At 47.5% G+C, this 26,591-nt stretch overlaps 2 protein-coding genes across 6 annotated transcripts in view; one reads left to right on the top strand and one right to left on the bottom strand.

The window, feature by feature from the left end:
* The window catches only part of MED15 (mediator complex subunit 15), a 67,666-nt gene extending 62,704 nt beyond the window's left edge, over window positions 1–4,962 (bottom strand). For 2 of the 3 annotated variants that reach the window (XM_059140826.1, XM_059140829.1), the window contains exon 1: window positions 4,801–4,962. In XM_059140826.1, the coding sequence (XP_058996809.1) occupies window positions 4,801–4,868 (68 nt within the window). In that variant the 5' untranslated portion in view covers window positions 4,869–4,962. The remainder of the gene's footprint in view (window positions 1–4,800) is intronic. The other variant, XM_059140832.1, reaches the window with a different exon arrangement.
* A 9,243-nt stretch (window positions 4,963–14,205) lies between these two features.
* The window catches only part of KLHL22 (kelch like family member 22), a 35,604-nt gene continuing 23,218 nt past the window's right edge, over window positions 14,206–26,591 (top strand). The window contains exons 1-2 of one of the 3 annotated variants that reach the window (XM_059139352.1): window positions 14,206–14,331; window positions 19,985–20,250. In XM_059139352.1, coding sequence (XP_058995335.1) covers window positions 20,024–20,250 — 227 coding nt within the window. In that variant the 5' untranslated portion in view covers window positions 14,206–14,331; window positions 19,985–20,023. Of the gene's footprint in view, window positions 14,332–19,099; window positions 19,712–19,984; window positions 20,251–26,591 lie in introns of those variants that run through there. The other 2 variants (XM_059139351.1, XM_059139350.1) reach the window with 2 other exon arrangements.

Here is a 26,591-nt window from a genome sequence, read left to right as displayed (position 1 = left end):
TCTGTCCTAAGGCCTCTCCTGGCCCTTGGAAGTTGCTGTTCAGTTACCTGTTCTTTTTCCTTATGCGTTTTTGTTGTTGTTGTTGGTTTTTTTTGCTTTGTTTCATTATGTTTCTAGATAAAGGCACTCAATCTTCTCCTTATAGTCCAGGCAGAGAGCTCGGCATCTCCTAGGTCCCAACCTGGAGCTCACATCTTTGCGGGCTTCACCAGAAGGGGTGGCTAACCTGCCTGCCCTGACTCTGCTCCATGCTTCCTGATCTCCTGGAACTTGGTAGAGTCTTGATCCACACTGCCCTTCCACCCTCCATCCCCCGGATATCCTCCCCCTTGCAATCTGTTCAGCCCAACAGACATTTATTTATTTCAAGTCTATATGTGCAATCTGCTGTACTGAGAGGTGGGAGGCATAAAAGTCTCAAGAATAAGATGGCAGAAAAATATAAAAGAATGGGAAGAATGGATTGACGAAGTCCTTTCATTCATTCACTGCTTTCCCACTCTATGTCAGGTGCAGTGCCAGCTACTACAGATACACGCTTGCTCTCCAGGATCCTATAGACCAGACACGTGTTCAACACTAACCCAACAATCCCCCCCAGGAAGGCCCAACGGGGGGCTTCTCCTGCAGTACTGCGGGGAGAATGGATGGTCAATGAAGAGATGGTCTGAACTCACCAACACTGTCACAACTACCCTCCCCACAGGCTCCTTCAAGTGTCATCAAGTCCTCTAACCAGGCTTGGGGGTATCGCCTTCACCTTCCAAGGCTCCTACTCCTACAAGAATTTAAGAAGGAGGTATTTGCTAGGGCTCAGGTGAAGATCTTTTCATCTCTCTCTCTCTCTCTCTCATGCACGCGTGCGCACACACACACATACACACACACACCCCTTCCCTGTGACACCTTCCCATGTGAGCTGGACTCCAGCCATTTCACAGATGACGAAGATGATCCAGAAAGGCTAGGCGTCCTGCCCACGGTCACTTGGCTAACAAGGGGAGAAAATGGGGTTTCCAGAGCTTCACAATGCACGCTGGCACAAATAAAGAAGACCACTGTAGCACAAGAGGTGGCACATACAGCCCTCAGGAAAAGACTTCCTCTTACACACTTTGACAAGTGTTTCATATGCATGGTGACACACTTCCTGGGACTAGGGTCCTACGGGAAACTACAAGGGGCTGAGATCTAACATATCAGAGGGGGTGACCCACTTTAGTTAAGGTAGGCTGAGAAGGATCTGGAGTATTTGTTATTTAAGCAGACATCTAAAGCAAAGGAAGAGAAACTGGTGATAAATGTAGTGGAGGGAAGTCTACCCATTGTTGAGAACCCGAAATACTTGACGATAACTTGCGTAAAGAAAAGGCAGGGGGGAAGAAAGAACAAACAAACAAACAAATTTGGAACGTTCAAGAAGCTGAAAGACCAGGAGCAAACTGGGGGTTTGAGAAGAGGTGGCTAGGCCAGGCCACGGTGAGGGACTGGGAAGGTAGGCCATCTGGAGTCTTGTTCTAATGCTAAGAGAAGCCACCAGCAGGCTTTCAGCAGGGCAGCAGTGAGCGAGGGGGAGGCAGCAGTCCAGGATGGGTCCAGATGAGGGGCAGGTAGAGGGCTAAGAAGGAGGCTATACAGAGTCCCCTCGAGGTCTCTCCTAACCAGCTCCAAATAAAAAACTGCTTTTTCTCATGGTAGCCAAGAGGCTAGAGGATTGGGCCTGCAATCCCAAGCACTGTTCTCTCTTGATAGATACTCAAGAGCCAGGTGGAGACAGTGAACCAGCTATCAGATGCTTCTCCTTTTGTTGAAACTCTCCAGTGCTTCACTATGCTTTCTTTACTCCCTTATCTATACAAATTACTTGGGTTCAAAACATTTCCCAAGACCCCACCTTCAAACAACAACATAAATATCAGGGAAGTTAGAATTAAACCTGTGCACAAAACAAATCAAAGCACCAAGAATCAAGACTTTCAAAGTGAACCCTGGAGAGAAAACAGACAAATCTGAGAACTGAGAACACCACATCATGTCAGGCAGACAATCTCTGAAACTGCTTATCCCAGCAGGGGTAGCAGAAGGTCTCCCCAAAGATGTCCATGCCCTAATCCCACGAACCCAGGCACATGCTACATTATATGGCAGAAGGGACTTTTCAGATAGAATAAAAGTTACAGACTTTAAAACAGGAAAATCATCCTGGATTATCTGAGTGGACCCAATCTAACCTGAGTCTTTACTAGAGAATTTTCTTGGCTGATGTCAGAAAGATATAGCCAAAGAACCCATCCTGATGGAGGGGGCCACATAGAAAGTGTGAGACCAAATGCAGGCTGTCTCTAGGAACAAAGACGGGGCACTGGTTGACAAAGAGTTAGTAAGGTACAAAAACACTTCAGTCCTACAACCGCATGGACTGAATTTGGCCAACAACCTGCACAGGCTTGAAAGCAAATTCTACTACAGAGCCTCTAGGAAGAAATGTACACCTAACCAACATCTTGATTTCAGTCCTCTAAGACCCTAAGTAGAAGACTCAGCTGAGTCTACCTAGACCCTGCATCTACAGAAACTTCCAGGTAATAAACCTGTGTTGCTTTAAGCTACTATATTTGTGGTCATTTGTTAAGGCAGCAAGAGAAAAACTAATACACAAGCAGCAATCTGGCAAATAAAGGAAAGAATCTAGCTTGCCCCAAAGCAGAGAGAAGCTGAATTATGAAGTATCCAGTCAGTCCTTGACACCCAGAGACTCTTCAATTGCCCTCCTGCCCTCTGAATTCCCCCCTCCCCAATTTCCTCTGATGGCAACTTATTCTTCTGGTTCTTTGGTCTCCCCAAACCCAAAGAAGAATCTTTGCCCTGAAGGCTTTTCTTGGGGAGCCCTGAAATGGGCTATACCTCAAGATTTCATCTATGGAGGCACATGGGTGGGTGTATCAGCTGGTTGGGTATGTGCCTTTGGCTCAGGTCATGATCCCGGGGTCCTGGGATCAAGCTCTGAGTCAAGCTTGCTGCTCAGCTGGGATCCTGCTTCTCCCTCTCCTTCTGCCCCTTTACCTGCTTGTGCTCACTCTCTTACTCTCTCAAATAAATAAATAAAACCTTAAAAAAAAAAAAAAGATTTCATCTATAGACAATTCCAGGGGATCAAACCCCCCTCCGAAAAAACCCAAACGCAATGTTCACTGATTCTGCAATATCTGCAGAATTGTCCCCAGACTATTCCACATCAGTGCCCAGAGCCACCAACTCTACAGTCCCCACGCCTTCCACTGTACTAAGAAGCTTCCCAGCATTCCATCCCACTTCCTTCCTTCCACACTGCTGCACTCCACCCCCGGCATCTAGTTTAGTCATCAAGGACTCTCTATGCTTGCTCTCCCCTGTCTCTGGAGTGGTCTTCCTCTTTCAGTTTCCACCACTGTCTAGTGCAGGCCTTTATAATCTCTTGCCGACTAGGTCATTCCACAACCATTTTATGGACCAATGCAACAGGCAGTGAACTAGCAGTAGGAACACAGGGATGAAAAATGAAACCCCAAGAGTTCAAAATTCACAATGGCCTAACTGGCCTCTCTCCTGTTCTTGATCCATCTCCAAGGACTCCGGGAATCTTCCCAACTCTGGCATTTCACTACCTCAAAGCAGGCAACATGCCAAATCCTCAGCACAGCACTCCCACCACTAACAAGTCAGCACCTGCTCACCCTCATTCCATTACCATCTCCTGAACCTCCTTTTTCCTCAATCCCCAGAATTCAGCCTGTAGCAATGTCCTCCAGTGCAATGAGAGCTCAAACTTCCCTACTACTCAGCTTGGAATGATGGCCTCTCACACTCCTACTTGTCTTTTTAAGGCTCAACCTATTAGCCACCTACTACTCCAGAAGGCTCCTTCTGCCCTGCTCAAGAAAACTGTCAGTTTTTTCTTGGAGAAAGACTATACTGTAACTGCTTCTTTATGGTAGTGCGGTTCCTGAGGGCAGAGACTCTCTCAAAATTGATGGCTAGCGCTCAGTAAAAGACTGCTAAATGAAACAAGCAGTGGGTGGCGAGGAGCTGGAGTTCCACGAGGTGAAGCTTAGAGCGCACCGGCACCCCCTGCATTGAGGGGTTCAGCAGCTTAAACTGCGGGGAAGAGGTATTAACACCAGCTTTTCACTCCCTCCTCCCAACGGACGGTCGCTTCCTGACAGCCTCTTCCTGCCACCCTTCGCAAAATCCACACTGGGGCTGGACTGGGGGGCGGGGGAGGCAGGATACCCGTTGATTCTCCATCCCCCACCGCCCACAGTCCCAAGTACCTCGCCTACCAACCTCATCTTCCATCCATCCCCCTGCAATCTCTTTTTCTCACGCTGATGCGCTTTTCCCAAAGACGAATCACAAAACATCCACATCTGCTAAAGCCGCCACGGGCTGCCCCTTTCCTTTTTCGAATTCAGTGTGATTCAAAGCAGGGGAAAGTCTGCAACCAAAGCACACAAATGACGAATGAGAACGCTCAGGACGATGACTCATAAGCCAGGGTTCGCTGGTTTGCAGAGTTCGGCCCCGGGAAAGCTAACGAACAGTCTGTATCAGCCAGGAACGGAAGGGACAGCCAAGGGCTCAGCGGCGCCCTGGGACTCACAAGAGTCCCGGGAGCCTTCGGCCTCTCGGCGCCCCCAGGCCCTAGTGGGTCCGATCGCCCTAGGTCTCCCGCGGGTCCGACCCCGGCCTCGCCCTCCGCGCGCGGAAGGGTTGAGGGGGGAAGGTCCAGAGATTTTGCCCTCTAGCCCGGCCCCTACTTACATTTGACTGACCAACTTCTGCCGGAAGGCGGCGCTCCGCCAGTCGGTCTCCTGGCCCGAAACGTCCATGCCGGTCGCTCCGCTCCGCCCGCGTCCCGTTCTGCCGCCGCCGCCGCCTCTACCGCAGCGCCAGGCCCAAACCCGGAAGCCGTCGGAGGCTCCGCCGCCGCGCCGGAAGCCGAGCAGGAATTGTGGGAAATGGCGTCCTGCGCACTGGCCGGTGGGATATGGAGTTTCCGGGCCCCACGAGGAGACTTTTCGGTGGCCCCCTAGGGAGTATCCCGAGCCCTGGCCCTTCTCCCAGCGCTCATGCCGCGGGGGATGGGGACTCGGGGCTGACCAGAACGGGTGTGGGAGAGCCATGGCTTCGTAGTATTCCTGATACTGCCTATAGCAGGCCCACGCTGGCCACCCGAATTTCGTGTGACCCTATTGTGTGCTAGCCTTACCAACTCCACGAGATCTGCACCCTTCGGCCAAGCTGCTAGCAATCTTCAGCGGATGCCATGGAGAGATTGTTTATATATTAACTATTTCTCAGCACCTACTGTGGGCCAAGTACTGTGCCAACATGATCCAGGCTCCACTTTCCCGCCACTACCTTACAGCGTCACATCCAAAACGTGACCAGATAGACTTTTTTCACTGCTTCTCTCCACTAGACTTTTGGAATCTCATATCCCACTGTATTTTGTAGGGTGTGGTGATATAAGAAGCCTAAGCCACATTTATTAAATTCCAAGCAGTCTTGCTTGGCCCAAAAGCCATGTCCTGTTTGAACAAAGTCCAGGTCCTCAATGGAGGCCAGACGGCACACAAACTTGTTGGGTGGAGGCAAGTGAGCTGGAGGTGGGATGCAAAGGGGTAGGGGGGGCCTGAGGATAATTTTAGGAGGATAAGAGTTCTGCTGGATGGAATCTATGTGGCCTTGTCTGGTTTGGGGTGAGGGGTAGGTGGCAATGGTACACAAGTGCTAAGCACCTATGGTACACAAGTGCTAAGCACCAATGGTACACAAGTGCTATATAGGCAATCGCCAACATGGGCTCAGAGAGTGTGAACTGGCATCTACTGATGCCTTTAAGTGCCAAGCCCAGGGTAGGCTGTGAACACCCAGTGGCTCAGTATCCCAGACAGGAGCTTGGGGTGGGGCGGGTTGGAGTACAGGGAGAGAGAATGTGAGCAGGTTTCCCAGAGGGGCCCCTCTTGCCCACAACGTTTCAGGTCTTGTGTTGCTAGAAGAGCTTTTCACATCTTCAAACTTTTCTGTTCAAGCTCCTAAAAATAATTTTTTAAAACTCTGTATTTTGGATGATCCACTTGTTCTGGTTTCCATGGGACTCTCTGGGTTTTAGCTCTGGAAGTCCTGCATCCCTGCAATCCCCTGGAATCCCAGGCCAACTGACATGATTGATCACCCTATCTATATCCCTCTTGCATGTTAAAAAAAAAAAAAAAAAACCTGAGATATAATTCACCTTTTTACAGTAAACAATTTACTGTTTGTTACTTAGTATTATTTAATATATTCATAAGATTGTACAACCATAACCACTCTCTTGCACATTTTTAACTTTTTTTTTAAGTGGGCTGCACACCCAACATACAGCTTGAACTCATGACCATGAGAACAAGAGTCACATGGTCCACCGACTGAGCCAGCTTGCCTATTTTTAGGTTGACATCTAAATACTTTTCTAAGTACCTTTCCAATGCTGTGACTATAGTGTATCCTATATTGTATATCGGCTTCAGATGCATTTTATTATTTAGATCCTTGGCCCTACACATTCTGCTCATCAATTTAGGAAAATATTGGTCCCACAACCTCATCGGCAAAACCAGTCCTCGTTGTCACACCCTCGGGCAAATGAGATTCCCTGAGGCTCTGGAAGAAAAAGGTGGACTTTGTATCATGTCCAACCCACTGAGCATGTGAATAGAGTCCCCAGGACATCTCTTCCCCATCTGCACTCTGGTTTTGGAAAGCTGATAGAGCCATAAACACACAGATTCATAGATAGACAGAGGCCAGGAGACTGACTGTCAAGAATTTGTCATTGCGATAAAATTAAGGGATATCCCTTTGATATTTGTTTCCAGAGCTCTATCTCTACTTGTCCCTTTGTTTTTGGCCCAGAAGTGGTGACTCCCAGGGCAAAGGTCTTCAGTTAGAATCTGGATGGGTGACGAGGGAAGGAGAGGATGTAGAGATAGCCACAGACCTCCTAACCTCCCGGAAACAAGAAGTCCAACGGGGTGGGTCCTGAAATGGATCTGCACTCTCTCAAACCCTGCAGACCCTCCTGGGACCCCCAGTGTGAAAGTGGGTAGGTTTAGACTCTGAGGGAGAATGATGAAGGATGCTGAAGCTATGCCCAAGCTTGACCCGTATCCCATATCACTTGAGGATGGTTAAGTTTCTGCCCTCCTGGTTCCTGCACAGTACCTTGTCATTGCTGGATCCTGTCACTAGTCACACTTTGTGAATACCATCCTGAGCTCTGCAGGAGTTGGGAGCTGGGAACTGGAAGCTTCTGAAGCAGATGAAACTTCCTTCCCTCTAGGGAGCCTTGCACATGCTCTTTAAGCCTCTGTCTCCCTTCAGTTGTACTTGAAGTCCCCTCCAATTCCCCTCCTTGCTTTGGTACTCACTCCAGGCATGGTGCTTACCTGCCCATCTTTCCACCCTAGCACCTGCCCAATGTAACCCTTCTACTGTGTTTAGCCTAGAGTGTGCAATTGTTTCTGAGTGTGGATGGAGGCAGAGGAGGTGCTGCATGGGCAGCAGCAGTGATTATTTCTTCTAAAAGCAATACATGGGGGCGACTGGGTGGCTCAGATTGTTAAGCATCTGCCCTGGGCTCAGGTCATGAACCCAGCATCCTGGAATCGAGCCCCACATCAGGTTTCTGGCTCAGCAGGGAGTCTGCTTCTCCCTCTTCCTCTGCTTCTCCCCCTGCTCATGTGCACATGCTCTCTCTCTCTCTCTCTGTATCTCTCTGTCTCAAATAAATAAATAAAATCCTTAAAAAGTTTAAAAGTAATACATGGAAACTTGAGAAAGGACAAACATTATAAATCCCATCATTCAGAGGCATCCATTGTTTATATTTTAATAAATTATCCTTTTCTCCTTACTCCCCTTAGTTTAAAAAATACAAGTTATGGTGTAGATGCCATTTGATCCTGTACTGTAAACCTAACATCATAGCATAAGCATATCCCCAAGTACTGAGAACCCTTTAGCAATGGGAATTTTAATTATAATTTAGATTATAAAACCATGGACAAATCTATATAGGACCAATTGCAACCTGTGTAAAATACAATTTTTTAAAAAAATTATTTATTAAGAGAGATGGAGAGAGCCCAAGCAGGGTATGGAGGCAGAGGCAGAAGGAGAGAGAGAGAATCTTAAGTAGACTCTATGCTGGGTGCAGAGTCTGACTTGATTTCAAGACCCTGAGATCATAACCTGAGCCAAAAATCGAGGGTCAGACACTTAAGCAACTGAGCTACCCAGGGGCCCCTAAAATACACTTTTAATAAAAGTATTATATACTGATCTATGAAATCTGTCTTATCTTATGCATTCCCTTGTTCTTAGACATTTATATTCTGAATGTTTGATTTCTTGTTACAGATAAGGTGTAACAAACATGTTTGTGCACAGATTTCTGCTAGTGTTGCAGAAGATTTCTTCAGCCTAGGCATTAGACATGGGTCCTGGGTCCTGGGTCCCAGGGACATACTTTTGAAAGCTCAGACATTTGATAGAATTCCACCCATTATACAGATTAAAGGGTTTTTCCTTAATAGGTAGAATTGGATCACCTAACCACCAGTTAGGCAGCTGATTCTTGGTTTCACCTCAGGTCATGATCTCAGGGTTGTGAGATCGAGCCCAACAACTAGCTCAGTGCTCAGTGTAGTCGGCTTGTCCCTCTCCCTATGCTGCTCCTCTCAACTCCCAAGCACACACACACGTGCTCTCTCTCTTTCTCTCAAATAAATAAGTAAAATATTTTTTTAAATGGGTATAATCAGGAGTGCCTGGGTGGCTCAGTGGGTTGGGCCTCCGCCTTTGGCTCAGGTCATGATCCTGGTGTCCGGGGATAGAGCCCCGCATCAGGCTCTCTGCTCAGCGGAGAGCCTGCTTCCGCCTTCTTTCGGCCTGTCTCCCTGCCTACTTCTGAGTTCTCTCTCTGTGTGTCAAATGGATAAATAAAATCTTTTTTGAAAAAAAAAAGAGTATGGGGCGCTTGGGTGGCTCAGTGGGTTAAAGCCTCTGCCTTCGGCTCGGGTCATGATCCTAGGTCCTGGGATCGAGCCCCACATCCAGCTACTTGCTCAGTGGGGAGCCAGCTTCTCCCTCTGCCTGCCACTCCCCCTGCCTGTGCGCACGCGCTCTCTCTCTCTCTCTCTCTGTCAAATAAATAAATAAAATCTTTAGAAAATAAAATAAAAATAGGTATAATCATAGCTTTCATGCAGATACTAACTCACTGGTTAGAAAGCTGGAAACAGGGTGCCTGGGTAGTGCAATTTGTTAAGTGTCTGACTCTTGGTTTTGGCTCAGGTTGTGATCTCAGGGCTCTAACCTCAGGGTCATGAGATCAAATCCCATTTCGGGCTCCATGCTCTGCAGAGTCTGCTTGAGATTCTCTCTCCCTCTCCCTTTGCTTTTCCTGCTCATGCTCTCTCTCTCCCACTCAAATAAATAAATAAAGCTTAAAAGCAAGCAAGCAAGCTGGTAATATCTTACCAGCTTTTAGTATTGGGGAATATTATAATGAATATGTAAATGAGACAAAACTGGCCTCTCCTACAGTGGGGGAGGGAAATCAGTCCAATCTCCCTCCAGCATGATTTGCATGTCTACAGACAAGAATTATTTTGCATTGCTATTATCTACATTGTACAGTTGTAAATCAGCGAGGGCAAGGAAAGACTGGAATCTGATAGATGAGAAGAGTGTATTCTAATCAATGCATAGTACCCCCTTGAAGTATGAAATTTTCCTTAAGGGCCCATCTCATCATTTTTTACAATTTTTTACCTTTTTTCTAAGAAGGGAGTACCTTACATACCCACCAGCGATAATCACATTATAGACTACATAACTCAGTCTGGATGAATCTACAGATCAAAGGAATTGGTTTCTTCAACAAGAAGGAAAATACGAGATGGAAGGGAACCCAGCGATTGAAAGAGACTTTCAAAGTATCCCAACTGTATGCAGTGTGAGGTCCTTGTTTGGATCTTGATTCAAATAAACTTTAAAGCAACAACAACAAAACAAAAACTAGAACAAAAGCTAAGGGGTACCTGGGTGGCTCAGTTGGTTAAGCATCCGACACTTTTTTTTTAATTAACATATAATGTATTATTAGCCCAGGGTACAGGTCTGTGAATCGTCAGGCTTACACACTGCACAGCACTCACCATAGCACATACCCTCCCCAAAGTCCATAACCCAACCACCCTCTCCCTAGCCCTCTCCCCACGGCATCCCTCAGTTTGTTTCGTAAGATTAAGGGTCCTTTATAGTTTGTCTCCCTCCTGATCCCATCTTGTTTCATTTTTTCCTTCCCTACCCCCTAAACCCCCCACATTGCCTCTCAAATTCCTCGTATCAGGAGATCATATGATAATTGTCTTTCACTGATTGATTTATTTCGCTCAGCATAATACCCTCTAAGTTCCATCCACATCATTACAAATGGCAAGATTTCATTTCTTTTGATGGCTGCATAGTATTCCATTGTACATATATACCACGTCTTCTTTATCCATCCATTGATGGACATCTAGGTTCTTTCCATAGTTTGGCTATTGTGGGCATTTAAGCATCCAACTCTTGATCTCAGCTCAGGTCTTGATCTCAGGGTTGTGAGTTAAAGCCCCATGTTGGGCTAGATGCTGGGTGTGGAACCTACTTAAAAATATATATTAGAAATTAAAAAACAAACACCCAAAGAAGCAACAAAGAAGGACATGTGTAGGATAATTGGGAAACATGATCACTTGACTACTTGGTGATATTAAGAAATTATTGTTGATTATGTGTGTATGAGAATGGAATTGAGGAGGTCAAAGGCAGGATGTTTATTCAGATATTTAACCATTGACTAATTATCAATTTTTAGAAGTGATCATGATCTTGGGTTCCTAGAATCCAGACCCCATCAGGCTTCAGTAGGAAGTCTTCTCTCTCTCCCTCTGCCCTTCCTCCCTGCTTGTGCTGGATAATAATATTTTGTCTGTGATATATGTTGTAAAAATATTCACTGATTTTTTTTTTTACTTTCACTGATGTTGATGATTCTCTTAGGTATTAAATATTTTGTATATTCTTTTCTGAGTATTATCCATTTATGTCCATTTCTACTTATCTGTTGGAATCCTAGTATCTTTTTTATTGGTCTGTATGAATTTTTATTTTATTTTTTTAAAGATTTTATTTATTTATTTATTTGACAGAGATTACAAGTAGACAGAGAGGAAGGGAAGCAGGCTCCCTGCTGAGCAGAAAGCCCGATGTGGGGCTTGATCCCAGTTACCCTGGAATTACGACCTGAGCCAAACACAGAGGCTTTAACCCACTGAGCCACCCAGGTGCCCCTTTTAAAAAGATTTTTATTTTTTTACTTGACAGAGAGAGAGAGGGAGACAATAAGAGCAGGAACACAAGCAGGGGGAAAGGGAGAGGGAGAAGCAGGCTTCCTACTGGGCAAGGAGCCCAATGTGGGGTTCAATTCCAGGACCCTAGGATCATGACTTGAGCCAAAGGCAGATGCTCAATGACTTAGCCACCCAGGTGCCCCTGTATGAAATTTTAAAAAAAATTTTATTTATTTATTTGTGAGAGAGAGAGAGAGAGAGCACAAGCAGGGAGGAAGGGCAGAGAGAGAGAGAGACTTCCTACTGATCAGAGAAGCCTGATGGGGTCTGGATTCTAGGAACCCAAGATCACGACCTGAGCCAAAGGCAGACGCTTAACGGACTGAGCCACCCAGGAACCCCTTGTACGAATTTTTTTATATACTATTTGCCACTTGCTCTCAAGTTTGTTGCAAACATTTCCTCCACTGTTTTTTGTTTAAGATGTCTGTGATCAGATTGTGTAGCAGGCAAGTGAGTTTGGCTTTTCTTTTGAAATATCTTCCATTGGGTCGAAGCTTGGAAGGTCTTCCATTATCTCTATCAGTTCTTTAACCAGTCTCTTGGGTTCTTATTTCTCTCCAATTCCCTCCACTTTTATTTACTTAGAACCTATTGTGTTTGGCTCTGTTTTAGGTTCTGGGAATATAGCCATAAAGGAGCAGGCAGAAGTTTGTACGCTCAGGGGAAACAGGATCTCCTAGAAAGCAAACACTTCTTGGGAGGCCACCAGAAGACCCTGCACACCAAAGCTTTTGGGGCCTCCTCTTTTCTTGCCACTCCCCTCCTCTAGAATTTTCCAGTGGGAATGCTTCTGACTTACTCTGGGTATATTTTGAGATGCTGGTTCCTCTATCTCTGAAGACAGGGGAAATGTCCTGTCCTCTCAGTCCTGGCCAGCACCCCACCTTGCCCCTGGCCTTCTCCCCTTCACCCTGCAGCTCCTTTCTCCACCCTGAAGGTGCTCTTTCTGCTCTCTTCTCTCAAGCTGTGGTCCCATCTGTCTTCATCTCAGACTCCAGACCCACCCTGGCAGTCTTCCTGTCCTTCCCTGATTTCATATCTCAGTCACCGCAGGCTGGCTTCTGGAACTCCAAAGGATTCCGGTGAACATACTGCCTCTCACTTCTGGGGCCACCCTCACACTTAGCCCCATTAGACCTTTGAAATTATTCCTCCCATCTCCTCTATGGGTTCCTGCTCTCTGGGTGTCCCCCAATGCGACTTGTGCTCTGTCCTCTACTCACTCTCCTTTTCCTCATACTTGCTCTGGTTCAGTGCATCACCTCCGGCTGAAGTGTATATGTCCATGACTTTACCTCTGGACATCTGCAGTCTCTTTACCCTGAGTCTTGTCTCCCCCTAGACTTGCTCTTCCTCCAATCTCCTTGTCAGGGGAGAGCCTCATTGTTCCCCACCATCTCTTGGGGTCACTCTTCCTCACCCATCACTCACGTGTAGTGAGGAACTTGTCTCTTTCCCAGGTTTCCAACCCATACCTCCCTGTCTCCTCTCCATGCCCACTTGAGGCTACAGCTTCACTTTTGGCCCCATATTCAGCCCTCTCCCCCCTCTAGTCCAGTCTGTAACCCACCTTGGCATCTTCCAGGCCTGGCAGAAGGCTGACCTTAGGGCTACGTCCACCTGTACCTCCAAAGGTAGGGTCTGCTTTCCAGTGCTCACTTCAGACTCAGAAATTTCTGGTGGCCTCCAGACTACTCATTTTGTAGGATCTTATTTCCACGCCTTTGCTGACACTTCCCTTCCTGGAATGCGTTTCTCATTCCCCAAAAGTTCTCATCTGTTATGTAGCTGGGGGGGAGGGTACCTCCTCCAGAGTCTTCCCAGAAGCCCATTCCCATTGGGAACCCCTGGTCCTGGAGTCTGGTCCAATTCTCCTGGCCCTCGCCTGGACCTAGGGCAGCTCTCTGGGATCAGCCAGGACAGTGCTTCTGTTTCGTTTACTTTCTTCCTCATTCCCATATACCTTTTTTTAACCATGAGCTATTCCTAGCCACACTCTTCCCCCATAGTTCCCCCACACTCCACAATGACTCTTATAAACAGCAGTGTAGGACCCCGCGACTTCATCTATCAGGAAGTTCTGCTGGCTGGAACCTCTGGCTGGACATGGCAATTACAAATGAGCCTCGGAGGACAAGATCCTCTTGCAGGTGAGGCGTAGAAAATGAATACTCAGCCCTTTGGGATGGGAATTGGATTTACTTCAGAACCTCAGTCACCCCTTCACACTGGCAGTTTCTCTCTTCTCCCCAACATCCAGCAGAGGGCAGGCGATCGGCAGAAGCACCGTGAGCTAATAGGACCGCGAGGAAAGGAGGGAATGAGTTACAGGGAATGAATAAGGGGATGAGTAAGAGAGGTAATGAGGAAAGGAATAAAGGAATAAAGAGGGGGTGGATGGAAGGAATGAGTGAGGGAGGGAATGAATAAGTGAGGAGAGAGAAAACGAGAGAGGGACGGAAGAACTGGATTTACAGGGCGCGACCCTTCCCAAAAGGCACTGCTTCATTTATTCACTCATTCATTCGTTCAGCCCCGCCAGGTGCCGGGAGCTATGGCAAGTGCAGAGACTCAAGGTCAACCAGGCGGCTGGAGCTCTTCTTGGCTGAGCAGAGACCAGAAGCTCCGCCGCGGAAGAGAAGCTTCGGGCCGCGCCCCTCCTCCTGCCAGAGTTTAACACCCCTCCCCCAGCCCTCCAGCGAGGCGCCCCCCGGCCTCCGTCTACACCCGCCTGGCGCCTGCGCGACGCGGCCACGTGACTCGCTGAGGCCCCGCCCCGCGGCCGCCCGCCCGCCCCGCCCCCGCCTCCGGCGAGTGCGGCCTCAGCTTGCGGCGGCACCAGGTGAGCTGCCAGGCTCGGGCCGGGCGGGCCGGGTGGCAGCGAGTGCGGGTGGTGGGCGGCGGGCGGCCGGCGGCAACAGAGCCCCGGCGAGCAGCCCTGAGGGCGCGGGGACGCAGGGGCGGGCGCGGGCCAGAGACGCAGGAGTGGCGGCCTGAGGCGAGCCCGCGGCCTGACGTGGCGGGGGCGCGGCGGGCGGGACCCCCGGGCGCGGCCGGGCGGGGAGCTGGCGCTAGCAGAGATACCGGACCTCGGCGCGGCTGCAGGGCCCGCCAGCCTCCTAGCTCTTGGGCTGCCTGTCGCCCGGGGCGGGGCTGAGCGCGGCCTTCCCACCCGCGACCCTCGTTTCTGCGCGCGGGCGGGTCCTGCAACAGGCGGGTGGGGCGGGTCGGACTGCCACCACCTGGTGTGACCTTGGACCTCGGCCTGCGAGCCTCAGTTTCCTCAACAGCTCTCCGGGGCCGGGTTTTCGGGGAGCCCGCGGGCTGCAGCCGAGGGAGTCCAACCTCGCCAGCTCGCGCGGTTTCCAAAGAGAAGCCGGAGATAGCGCTGTCATTGCAAAATCTCCGGGTCCCGGAGCGTCCGCCGCGGGTTCTGACTACTTCCAGTCTTGGCGCGGGCCGGAGTCGCGGGGTCGCCATCGCCTTATGCCTGGGGTCCTTTTCGCCCCGGGCCTGAGCCGCGGGTTTGGCGCGCCAAGATGCCCCAATTCAGCTTTCTGGAAGACTCATTCCAGAGCGCATCCGAGTTGGCACTCCTATGATGGCTCCCCATTCTGGAAATTAGTACCTACTCCCTCCCCTCCTCTTCCCAACTGTCCTTTTTCCCCCTTTGTTGCAGACCTTCGTGCTTCCAAGGATTGGGGTTCGTTGAAGGCAGACAATGTTTTGGGGCGCTTCAGAGGACTGAGGGGGTGCCTGCTCAGTAAATGGTGTTGAGTTGGAAATTCTTCAAAAATACTTTTGACTCTCATCCATGAGTTAATAAAAAAAATCATTTTACGTCCTTAAGTTTGTACTTACTTGGGACATAAAGCTTCCTTCCTGCTCCCCTCAAAAGCTTTGAAGAGCACAGAACGGAGGGGCCTTGCTTGTGATGAGTAGAATCAGAAATGTTATGGAGCTGGAGGGAACTAAATCCAGGGAAAGACTTGATGATAGAGTAATCCCTGTGAAACAAATAGGAGAAAGAAAGTGCTGCCAAATGAACTCCCCAGAACATTCATGGGAAAGGAATCACAAAAGGAGTGTTGCATTTAACTTAATTAATTTTTTGAAATTTTGTTAATTACACAAACATAGTTGCACTGTGAATGCTGTTTTTCATCTAAGTCAACAAAGACTAAAAAGAAATGGGATTGAGCTAGATAGTGGTTGGAACCAGCTTCTCCATACTTGGCTGGTGGAAGAATAATTACTATAACCTCTATGGAGAGCAATTTGGCAGTATGCATTCAAATGACAAGCATTAAAATTGGCATGATCTTGCAGTTATGTATCCAGCTAATTTTTCTCAGATAACTGCTGCATATGTGGCGTATCTAAATGATTTTCAGTGTAACTGTTCGCAAAAGCAAATAGTTGGAGGAAACCCAGATGTCTCTGAAAAGGATTGTTTAAGTAATGTGGTTATCCGTACAATGGACAGTGAGAGGGATATTAAGTTTTCATATGCAAAAGTTAATGAAGGGGGGGAATGGTGTAGATTTACAGATTTGTCTTTGAAACTGTAGATGCCCCCGACCAGGGGAGATAGAATATAGTTTTCTTCTGGGAGAGGATCTGTTTAGGGCATAAGTGGGAGGAAAATTTAAGTTTCATAACATACCTTTCTGTGCCTTTTGAATTTGAATGTGAACATATTAAATAAGTTTGAGAATTTAGTTTTTAAAAAATTTATGCTGGCAGAAAAGTTATCATCTCTCCCAATCAGATCTTAATGTTTTGTCTTCTTTGTTTTTTTTTGTTTGTTTTAAGGAAATAAAACATTCCCTTTTTCCTTCCTGGAGAAAATCATGATCCTGAATTCCTTTAATGTGCCTATGCTATGTTCTACTGTAACACCTATCTATAAGCAAAACTGGACAATATTTTGTTGTGTAATTTCAAACTTTTTGTATTATACATATTTTGCAGTGTGCTTTTTTCCCCCTTTGCAAGCCTTTGAGATTTTTCCATGTTGATGACTATAGTTTGAGTTCTAGTTTGCCCCCCCCTTTTTAAATTTTACTTATTTATTTGACAGAGGGACACAGTGAGAGAGGGAACATAAGCAAGGGGAGTGGGAGAGGGAGAAGCAGACTTGCCACTGAGCAGGGAGCCTAATGTGGGGCTCAGTCCCAGGACTATGGGACTATAACCTGAGCTGAAGGCACATGCTTAACGACTGAGCCACCCAGGCGCCCCTAGGTTGCCCATTTTTAGCTGTTGTCTAGTATTCTGTTGGCTCATTGTGTTGCGGCATACATTCCTTTGAGGATGGACATTTTGGTCGTGGCCAATGCTTGTTTTATGAAGGAGGCTCTGATGCATGGTCTTGAATGTGTTGCACTCTGAGCTATGCTTTGTCAGAGCAGGGAATTGCTTCGTTTTCTTCACACCATCCTTAGCACCTAGCTTAATTAGTTCCTTAAATTGTGCTTGGTAAATGTGGTTTGTTTGCCCAAGGGGGCAGCCTTCTCCTAATGCATTCTGTACTCTATAGTAAGTGTAGCTGCCATGGATCCCTTCCCAAAGGGGCAGAAGCGCTGGTGTGGGATGGGGATCCACCAAGCATTGATGTCTGTTGGAGCAGTCAGTCCCCACTGCCACCCTTAGAGAAGGAGGCTCTCTTGACTTCCTGGTTGCCGTGGTGGTAATGAGGAGGAAGCTTAGACTTGGAGATAATGAGTTATGTGCTCACAGTCACGTGGTTACAAGTGGTACAAACAGCCATGGAGTTTTGCAATGTGGGTGAGATAAAGCTCTAGTTGGTGGGTAGAGAGACCAGCTTCGGTGATGGAGCATGCCTGTTGTGTTCCTGATACAGTGACAGAGGGAGAAGTGATCGAACTAGACCTTGACCAATATGGTATTGTAAAGAGTCCGGTCTAAGAGGGAGTCTGATGGTGTTCAGAGGATGACCCAACGGTGTCCCTTTTGGTCTAAGGGCTAGTGACAAGGTACAAGGGAAAGGATCATTTTGAGCCAGATCGTGGGGGAGACCTAAGCAGAAGGCAGTAAGGAGCCAGCTCTTAAGCCAGGTGGTATACATACTGGGCATTTGGGGACCCCCTGCAACCTGAGCAGGTGAGCTGGGGAGGATGGAGCAGGAGGAAGGAAACCAGTTGGGAGTGTCATTGCTGTGGTCTGACCCAGAGTGGTGGCTGCGGAAGAATACGTGGATGGGCATCTGAGATAGGAGAGATGGAATCAGAACGAGGGGGTCTGATAGACACAGGTATAAAAAGGAAAAGAGATCTTTGAAACCATGAGATTTCTGATGTGGAAATCATGGCTGTACGGAGTAAGAAAGCTAGACCAGTGGGGAGGGGTGCTGGCTGGATTAGGCATCGAGCTGGAGGTGCATTTGGGAATATAGGGTAGATTCTTGGGAAAGAGGGGTCGGCTGAGGCAGAGTGTGTTGCCCAAAGGGATCAGAAAAGAGAGCATTGCCATGGGGCAGAGTTTCGAGTCAAGAGAGATGGTTGATGGGGACTACCCCTTGGCCCTTGCTGTCTGTGTGTGAGGCAGTTCAGGGTGCGGAAGAAGCAGTGGTTATGGTGGGTGAAGGTCCCAAATCCAGGAGGTACACTGAGGAATGGAGCATGTTGGATGGGAAGCGGCAGAGTCCAAAGCAATCAGGTGTGCTCCTAAGCTGTAGTAGTGAGGACAGAGCCCTCTTCTTTTTGGCCAGGTTTTTTGTTTTGTTTTGTTTTGTTTTTCATTTGCTTAAGTAGGCTCTGTGCCCAGCGTGGAGCCCAGTGCGGGGCTTAAACTCTCGACCCTGAGATCAAGACCTGAGCTGAGATCAAGAGTCAGATGCTTAACCAGCTGAGCCACCCAGGCGCCCCAGTTTGGCAAGTTATATAGTAGAATCTATTTTTCTTTCTCTCCCCTCCCTCTTCTCTTTTTTCTTTTTTAATTTTAAGTAGGCGCCGCGCCTAACATGGGGCTTGAACCCACAACCTTGAGATAAAGACTCCTGTGCTCTACTGACTGCCTTAACCAGGTGCCCCTTCATTTTTTTCTCTTAGAGATAGAGTACAGGGAATTGGAGAAGAAACTAATTTGGGGCAGGGCATAGTGGCATGGCCTAAGTGGTGAAGGCAAATGTTGACAGACAGTGTGGCAGGTAACTCCTGGGCTCCCGCTTGCTAGCTGGATGGCAGTGCTGCGGCTAGAGTGCTTAGCTTAGCCCCAGAGTGCAATGCAGGACTGGCTGCCCTCTGAGTTAGAATGCACTGCCAAAGTGTGTTTGAGGTAGGTTTATTTTACTGATTGGGTTTCTGAGGCTTCGACTCAAATCACTGTGCATGTTTTGAACATACTCAATTATTACAAAGTAACCTTGAACCAAAAACATGCTGCACATGATCTTGAATGCACCAGCTCTAGTTGAAATTACTGTGATTGACTCTCAGAATCTTGGTAAAAGAAGACAGGTCCTGGACCCTCCCCTGGGTTTCCTGGCCAGCACTCAGGTCTGTTGTCATTTTTATGCATCCATTCCTATGTGAGGGAACCCAGTTTTGTTCTCCCTCTCTCTTTTATTTTTTATTTTATTTTTTTAAGATTTTATTTATGTTATTTATTTGACAGAAAGAGAGAGAGTGCACAAGCAGGGGGAGTGGCAGAGCTCCCCACTAAGCAGGGAGTCCTGGGATCATGACCTGAGCTGAAGACAGATGCTTAATCGACTGAGCTCCCCAGGCACCCCTCTTTTTTTTTTTTTTTTTTTTAAGATTTTATTTGTTTATTTGAGAGAGAGAGATCACGAGCAGTGGGGAGGGTAGAGGGAGACGCAGACTGCCCACCAAGCAGGGAGCCCAATGCGGGACTCAATCTGTGGATGCTGGGATCATGACCTGAGCCGAAGGCAGATGATTAACCTACTGAACCACCCAGGTGCCCTTTTCTCTCCCTTTTTTAAACATAAACTCTGCTTCCAGTTTGGGGCTCGAACTCACAACCCAGAGATTAAGAGCCGCGTGCTCTACAGACTGAGTCAGCCAGGTGCCCCGGTTTTATCCTTTTTCAATGGGAGAGAGGAAGAGCTCTTGAGAACCTGGTCTGTGCTGCTGCTTTATATTCATTGTTCACCAATTTTAGATTTCCCCAACAGGTGGGGTGCTTTTATTTCCCTTTTATCATTTGAGGAACCTGAGATTCAGGTTGGTCATGTGGTGAGTCCATGGTAGGGCTGGGGCCCCCACTGAAGTCAGTCTGTCTCTGGAACCCCTCAGAATCTTGAAGGGACACAGGACTTCAGGAAGGAGGCTCCAAGTTTGGAGAAGTGGGTGGGGAGAGGGAGTTTGTGGGTTTAAGACCACAGGGGAAGCACTGGTGAGCTGGTGGAGGGAACAGAAGTGCCATCAGCAGCAGGTGCCACTAGGCCAGCCTGTGCACTGTGTGGTGTTGCTTCCCTGGCTTATTCCCTGTCCCCTCTGTCTTGCCAGCTGACAGCCGCAGCGGTGAGGTCTGGTGTGGTGGTCAGGATGGCAGAAGAGCAGGAGTTCACTCAGCTGTGCAAGTTGCCTGTGCAGCCCTCACACCCGCATTGTGTCAACAACACCTACCGGAGTGCACAGCACTCCCAGGCCTTGCTCCGGGGGCTGCTGGCTCTCCGGGACAGTGGCATCCTCTTTGATGTTGTCCTGGTGGTGGAAGGGAGACATATTGAGGCCCATCGAATCCTCCTGGCTGCATCCTGTGATTACTTCAGGTGAGTTACATGCACATGTTCTCACAAGTAAAGTAACACAGGCAATCCTGGCTTCACTAGGAGTTTGTGTTGGCACCCGCAGTGACCAGGTGGGAAGAACCAGTCAGAAGCTGCCAAGTCCCTTGCTCTGCCCGAGCTCCTCCCACTGCTTGTCGTAGTGACTCACCAACACTGAGTGGGACAGAGGGGTCTTTGAATCTGTTTTTCTTTTTACTTTTTTAAAAGATTTTATTTATTTGAGAGAGAGAGAGTGAACGAGAGAGCAGAGCACAAGCCAAGAGAGAGACAAAGGGAGAGGCAGGAGTAGACTCCCCGCTGAGCAGGGAGCCTGGATCTGGGCTGGATCCTAGGACGCTGGGATTATGACCTGAACCCAAGGCAGATGCTTAACTGACTGAGCCACCGAGGTGCCCTCGAATCTGGTTTTCTTTCAGCTCTCCTGGGACCTGTTCTCTCTTTTCCTTTTTTTTTTTTTAAGTTTGTTTACTTTTAAGTAGTCTCTAGCCAGCATGGGTGGGGCTGGAAATCACAACCCTGAGATCAACAGTGGTATGCTCTTCCCAGCCAGCTAGGCTCCCCTCTTTTTTCCTATTTTTTTTTTAAAGATTTATTTATTTATTTGACAGACAGAGATCACAAATAGGCAGAGAGGCAGGCAGAGAGAAAGAGGGAGCAGGCTCCCTGCTGAGCGGAGAGCCTGATGTGGGGCTCGATCCCGGGACCCTGAGACCATGACCCGAGCCTAAGGCAGAGGCTTTAACCCACTGCGCCACCCAGGCGCCCCCTTTTTTCCTGTTTTTTTAAGAGACAACATGCTTGACTTGACTTGTCCTGTTGCATTTTATAAAATGAATTTTCTGTATCTTGGTATAAAATAGATTTTGTTTCTATTTACTCTGGTTTCCCCAACATTTCATTTTGAGAAATTTCAGATCTGTGGAAAGTTGGAGGAATAATATTACGAACACCTGAATACCAGTTATTAACATTTTACCATATTTGCTTTCTCTTTACACACAAAGACACATACACACCTTTTTAAAGATACTGGCACTTTATGCCTTAGTCTTTCATTCCCCCCACCCCCCAGTGGTGTTCTTACAATGCTAACTAAAAGCCCACATGAACCCTGGTCATCAGGCTTCTGGTCCTGTGGGTGCTGAGGCCTAGGACAAGTGGTCAAGTTGTGTGTATACATTGTCCACACAACCATATGGTATATGAAGTTGTGCCTTTTGTGCCCCTTCCCTGGCCATCTACCTTCTCACCCACACCTTCTCATCTTTGTTGTTGTTGTTGTTAAGATTATATCTATGAATTTATTTGAGAGAGAGTGAGCATGCTCACGCATGAGCTGGGGGGTGAGGGCAGAAGGAGAAGCAGACTCCCCGCTGAGTGCAGAACCCCGCTTGGCCCAATCCCAGGACCCTGAGATCATGACCCTAGCAGAAGTCAGATGTTCAACCGACTGAGCCACCCAGGTGTCCCACACCTTTTCATATTGAGAGCCTAAGCCTCTGACCTTCCTCCTCCCCCACTCCTTGCCCCCGCCCAGCCATGGATTCTTGGTCCCTTGGAGTTTCTGTGGCCTTCTTCATGACCCCATCCCAGCCATTGGCACATTGAGAAGAATTAGTGCCACTGCCCTCATTGTACCCTGGTGAAAGGAGGCTCAGGAATGAGCCCCAGCTGAGGCCACCTGATTCCCATTCCAGCCTATTGTTTCATTGTTTCAACTTCAAGTATTGGTTATAGTCCTTAGGAGTTTTTTGTTTTGTTTTGCTTGTATGTTTTAATTTTTTTTATTTTTATTTTTTTTTTAAGATTTTTATTTATTTGTTTGAGAGAGAGACAGTGAGAGAGAGCATGAGCGAGGAGAAGGTCAGAGGGAGAAGCAGACTCCCCATGGAGCTGGGAGCCCGATGTGGGACTCGATCCCCGGACTCTGGGATCATGACCTGGGCCGAAGGCAGTCATCCAACCAACTGAGCCACCCAGGCGTCCCTTGCTTGTATGTTTTTGTTTTAAAGATTTTATTTGAGAGCTAGAGGGAGTGGGGAGTGAGACTGGGAGGGGAGGGGCAAAGGGGGAAGGAGAGAGAGAGAATCTGAAGCAGACTCTGTGCTCAATGTAGAGCCTGATGTGGGGCTCGATCCCACAACTGCAAGATCATGACCTGAGCCAAAAGCAAGAGTCAGGTGATTAACCTAAAGCCACCCAGGTGCCTCTGTTTTTTGTTTGTTTGTTTTAAAAATGATCTCTGTTCCCATTGTGAGGCTTGAATTCATAACCCTGAGATCAGGAGTCGCACACTCTACTAACTGAGCCAGTCAGACCCCCAAGTTCTCATTTTTTGATTTTAGGAATTATCAAGTATTTTTTTTTAAAGATTTTATTTATTTATTTGACAGAGATCACAAGTAGGCAGAGAGGGGGAAGCAGGCTCCCTGCTGAGCAGAGAGCCTGATGTGGGGCTCAATCCCAGAACCCTGGGATCATGACCCGAGCCAAAGGCAGAGGCTTTAACCAGCTGAGCCCCCCAGGTGCCCCGTGAAGTTTTTTTTTTTTTAACAAGATTTTATTTATTTATTTGACAGAGAGCACAAGTAAGCAGAGTGACAGGCAGAGGGAGAGAGAGAAGCAGGCTCTCTGCTGAGCAGAGAGCCTCATGCAGGACTCGATCCCTGGACTCTAGAATCATGACCTGAGCCAAAGGCAGCCGCCTAACCAACTGAGCCACCCAGTTGCCTCTCAAGTGAAATATTTTTTCATGGTAAAAGTACCTCCTGTTCTCCAGAAGGAGGTATAGAGAGCACGACCTGTGGTGACCAAGGGCAGACATGGCCAGGCTTTCTTGCTTCTACTTTTGCTGTTACTCTGCAATGCTCTCTGCCTTTCCTGTGCCACAGTGTTGTCTTCTGGGCCCAGCTGAGGTACTTCTTCCTCCGGGAAGCTTTCTGTAGTTGTCCTGCACTCTCTCCCAGCCTCTGGCTCTCAGGGTTGGCTCCTCCCTGCAGGAGGCTGCTGACCTGTTGGAGATGGAGAGCTGCATAGCCCTGGATCGCCCTTGTCTTGGGAGGTACCCCCTGCAGGAATCCTCCTTTGGTGTGTAATCTGTGCTAGGCTTAGGGATTGACTAAACTGTGCATCTTAGGTTTTTTGGTTTTTTTGTTTTTTAAAAAAGATTTTATTTATTTATTTGACAGATTACAAGTAGGCAGAGAGAGGGGGGGATGTAGGCTCTCCGCTGAGCAGAGAACCCGATGTGGGGCTCCATCCCAGGACCTTGGGATCATGACCTGAGCCAAAGGCAGAGGCTTTAACCCACTGAGCCACCCGGCGCCCTGGGTCTTGCTTTTTTCACATGTAGTAATAACTATCCACTGTGCTAATCTTCTGGCTCTCATGACCCTCTCGTGCTTTGCCCTATCTACTTCTGCTGTGCTGGTTCCTGTGCTCCCTGCCTCTGTGTGTCAGGGGGCATAAGTGTTCTGTCCTATATGTGGTCTCTCTGGGTCATAGACCTCTCCTTCGTTTCCGTACTGTGAATTATAAGGTAGTCAACTATAATTGATACTTTGATTTTGAAAATTTGGATAAAATTGATATTTTGTAGAAAATATATATTGATAGAACTTCACCCCTGAAAAAGAGTTATATTCTCCACAAAAACATGAAGCCTAGACATGTCCTGGAGTCATATCCTTTTATGAACAGACTCTAATGTCATTTAAGCTTTCAGAGCAGAGAAAGAGAAAGGGTCTCCAAAAAAATTTTTTTTTAAAGATTTTATTTATATGACAGATAGCACAAGCAGGGGGAGGGGCAAGGAGCCTGATGAGGGGCTCGATGACAGGACCCTGGGATCATGACCTGAGCTGAAGGCAGACCCTTAACTGACTGAGCCACCCAGGCGTCCCTAAAATACTTTTTTTTTTTTTAAGATTTTATTTATTTATCAGAGATAGAGAGGGGGAGAGAGCAAGCACAGGCAGACACAATGGCAGGCAGAGGGAGAAGCAGGCTCCCTGCCGAGCAAGGAGCCCGATGTGGGACTCGATCCCAGGATGCTGGGATCATGACCTGAGCCGAAGGCAGCTGCTTAACCAACTGAGCCACCCAGGCGTCCCTAAAATACTTTTTGAAGTATACTTTTTGAATTGGTGAAGAAAAGTTGAAAGCACCTCTTTCCCCTTGCCCTCCCATGTCACCTCCCCACTTACTCCCTCACCATGGTAACTCTTTCAAAGTTACTCTTCATCCCTATACTGTTTCTCTTTGTAAACACTAGTCCAGAATTCTGAAACCCCCAAAGCTCTGAAATTTGAAAGTTGTTTTGTTTTGTTTTTTTGTTCCACTATGTTGCTAAAACTTTGTAAGTGTATTCAGGGGGTCCCCTAGAGCTGTTTTTGTTAGTTGGTAGCTGTCCAGTCCTTACTTTTGTGGGGGGATGGGGAACTCTGGGTTCAGCCACATTGCCATATTTTCACCAGTTTTTGTTTTTGTTTTTTAAATTTTGGTACCAATCTGTTAAACAACAAAGCCTGCCCTAAACTGATATGAGACTCATTTTATTTTTAATCTACTTAGTATATGTCTTTTACATTTTGCTTTGGAAATACTAATGAGTTTGGATGGGAGATACAGACCCAGACCCTGCAGGGGTGTGACATCCTATGTGGCATGGGTGCTGTGTCTCTCCAGTTGAAACCTTTTGAATTCTGAAACATACTTGGCCCCCATTAGGGTACTCACTGGAGTTGAGTTGCGGTTTCCTAGCAGCAGAGGCAGCCCTCCTTGCAGAGTGTTTTGTGCTTTTCATGCCCTCCACCTACTTTGTTGGTGCCCTGCTGTGATCTTAAACACATGATAAGATTTAGCATCTTATATCTGTTTTTTAGTGTACAGCTGAGTAGTGAAGTGTATTCATGCTGGTGCGGAAGGGGTCTCCGTGCTGTTTACCACAGTAGCTGTCACCATTTTACATTCCCACCAGCAGTGCACAAGGGTTCCATTATCTCTGTAGTCTCAGCAACACGTATCATTTTCAGGGTTTTTTTGGTAGTCGCCATCCTAATGGTTATGAGGTATGGACTACTTCTTCTTTTTTTAAAAATTTAATTTAATTTAATTTTTTATTAATTTTAAAAGATTTTATTTATTTGACAGAGAGAGAGAGATCACAAGTGGGCAGAGAGGCAGGCAGAGATAGAGGGGGAAGCAGGCTCCCTGCTGAGCAGAGAACCCGATGTGGGGCTCCATCCCAGGACCTTGAGACCATGACCTGAGCAGAAGGCAGAGGCTTAACCCACTGAGCTACCCAGGCGCCACCCCCCCCTTTTTTTTTTAAAGATTTATGTATTTTAGAGAGAGTGTGCAGGTGCATGGGGATGGGGGCGGAGAGGGAGGGAGAATCTCAAGCACACTCCATGCTGAGCCCAGAGCCTTACATGGGGCTAGATCTCAGGACCCTGAGATCACAACCTGAGCTGAAGCAAAGAGTTTCAGCTCTTGGGGTGCTTGGGGTTCCTGGGTGGCTCAGTCATTAAGCGTCTGCCTTTGGCTCAGGTCATGATCCCAGATTCCTGGGTTTGATCTCCACATTGGGCTCTCTGCTCTGCTAACCTGCTTCTCTCCCTCTGCCTGCTGCTCTCCCTGCTGTGCTCTGTCAAATAAATGAATAAAATCGTTTAAAAAAAAAAAGGGGGAGTTTGTTGCTTAATTGCGCCACTCAGGCACCAGGCATCCATTTTTGGTTAAAACAGCAAAAACAAAAGGGGTGGATATATATTTTATTATTCTTTCAACATTTTTTTCCCTCCCTAACTCTTATTTTGAAAGCTGTCAGGGACGCCTGGGTGGCTCAGTTGGTTGAGCGTCTGCCTTTGGTTCGGGTCATGATCTCAGGGTCCTAGGATTGAGTCCTGCATCAGGCTCTCTGCTCAGCGGGGAGTGGTGAGCCAAGGGGCAACTCTGTTTCTTGAGAGGGCCAGTGGTGAGCATGCTTCTTCCTTTCCCTGCCCTTTTGCTCTTGCTCTTTCTATCTCTCTCTCTCTGTCAAATAAATAAATAAAATCGTAAAAAAAAAAAAAAAAAAAAAAAAGGCAGCCCTATAGAAGAGCTGAAAGATCCGTACAGTGACAGTGAATAGCCTGTGCCCTTCACCTAGATTCATCAGTTAGCATTTTGCATATTTGCTTCAGGTTAAGTTGGGGATATAACAGTTTATCTGGAAATACTTCATTGCACTTCCAAGAATAAGAGCTTTCTCTACTTTATCTGTAAGAATATTGTAAATCTCAGAACATTTATAGTCATTCCATAATTTTATCTGATACTGA

The sequence above is a fragment of the Mustela lutreola genome, chromosome 11 (assembly GCF_030435805.1).
Source record: "Mustela lutreola isolate mMusLut2 chromosome 11, mMusLut2.pri, whole genome shotgun sequence".
Classification (NCBI taxonomy): domain Eukaryota; kingdom Metazoa; phylum Chordata; class Mammalia; order Carnivora; family Mustelidae; genus Mustela; species Mustela lutreola.
The sequence above is the reverse complement of the archived record's forward strand: the minus strand, read 5'-3'. Positions and strand labels throughout refer to the sequence as shown.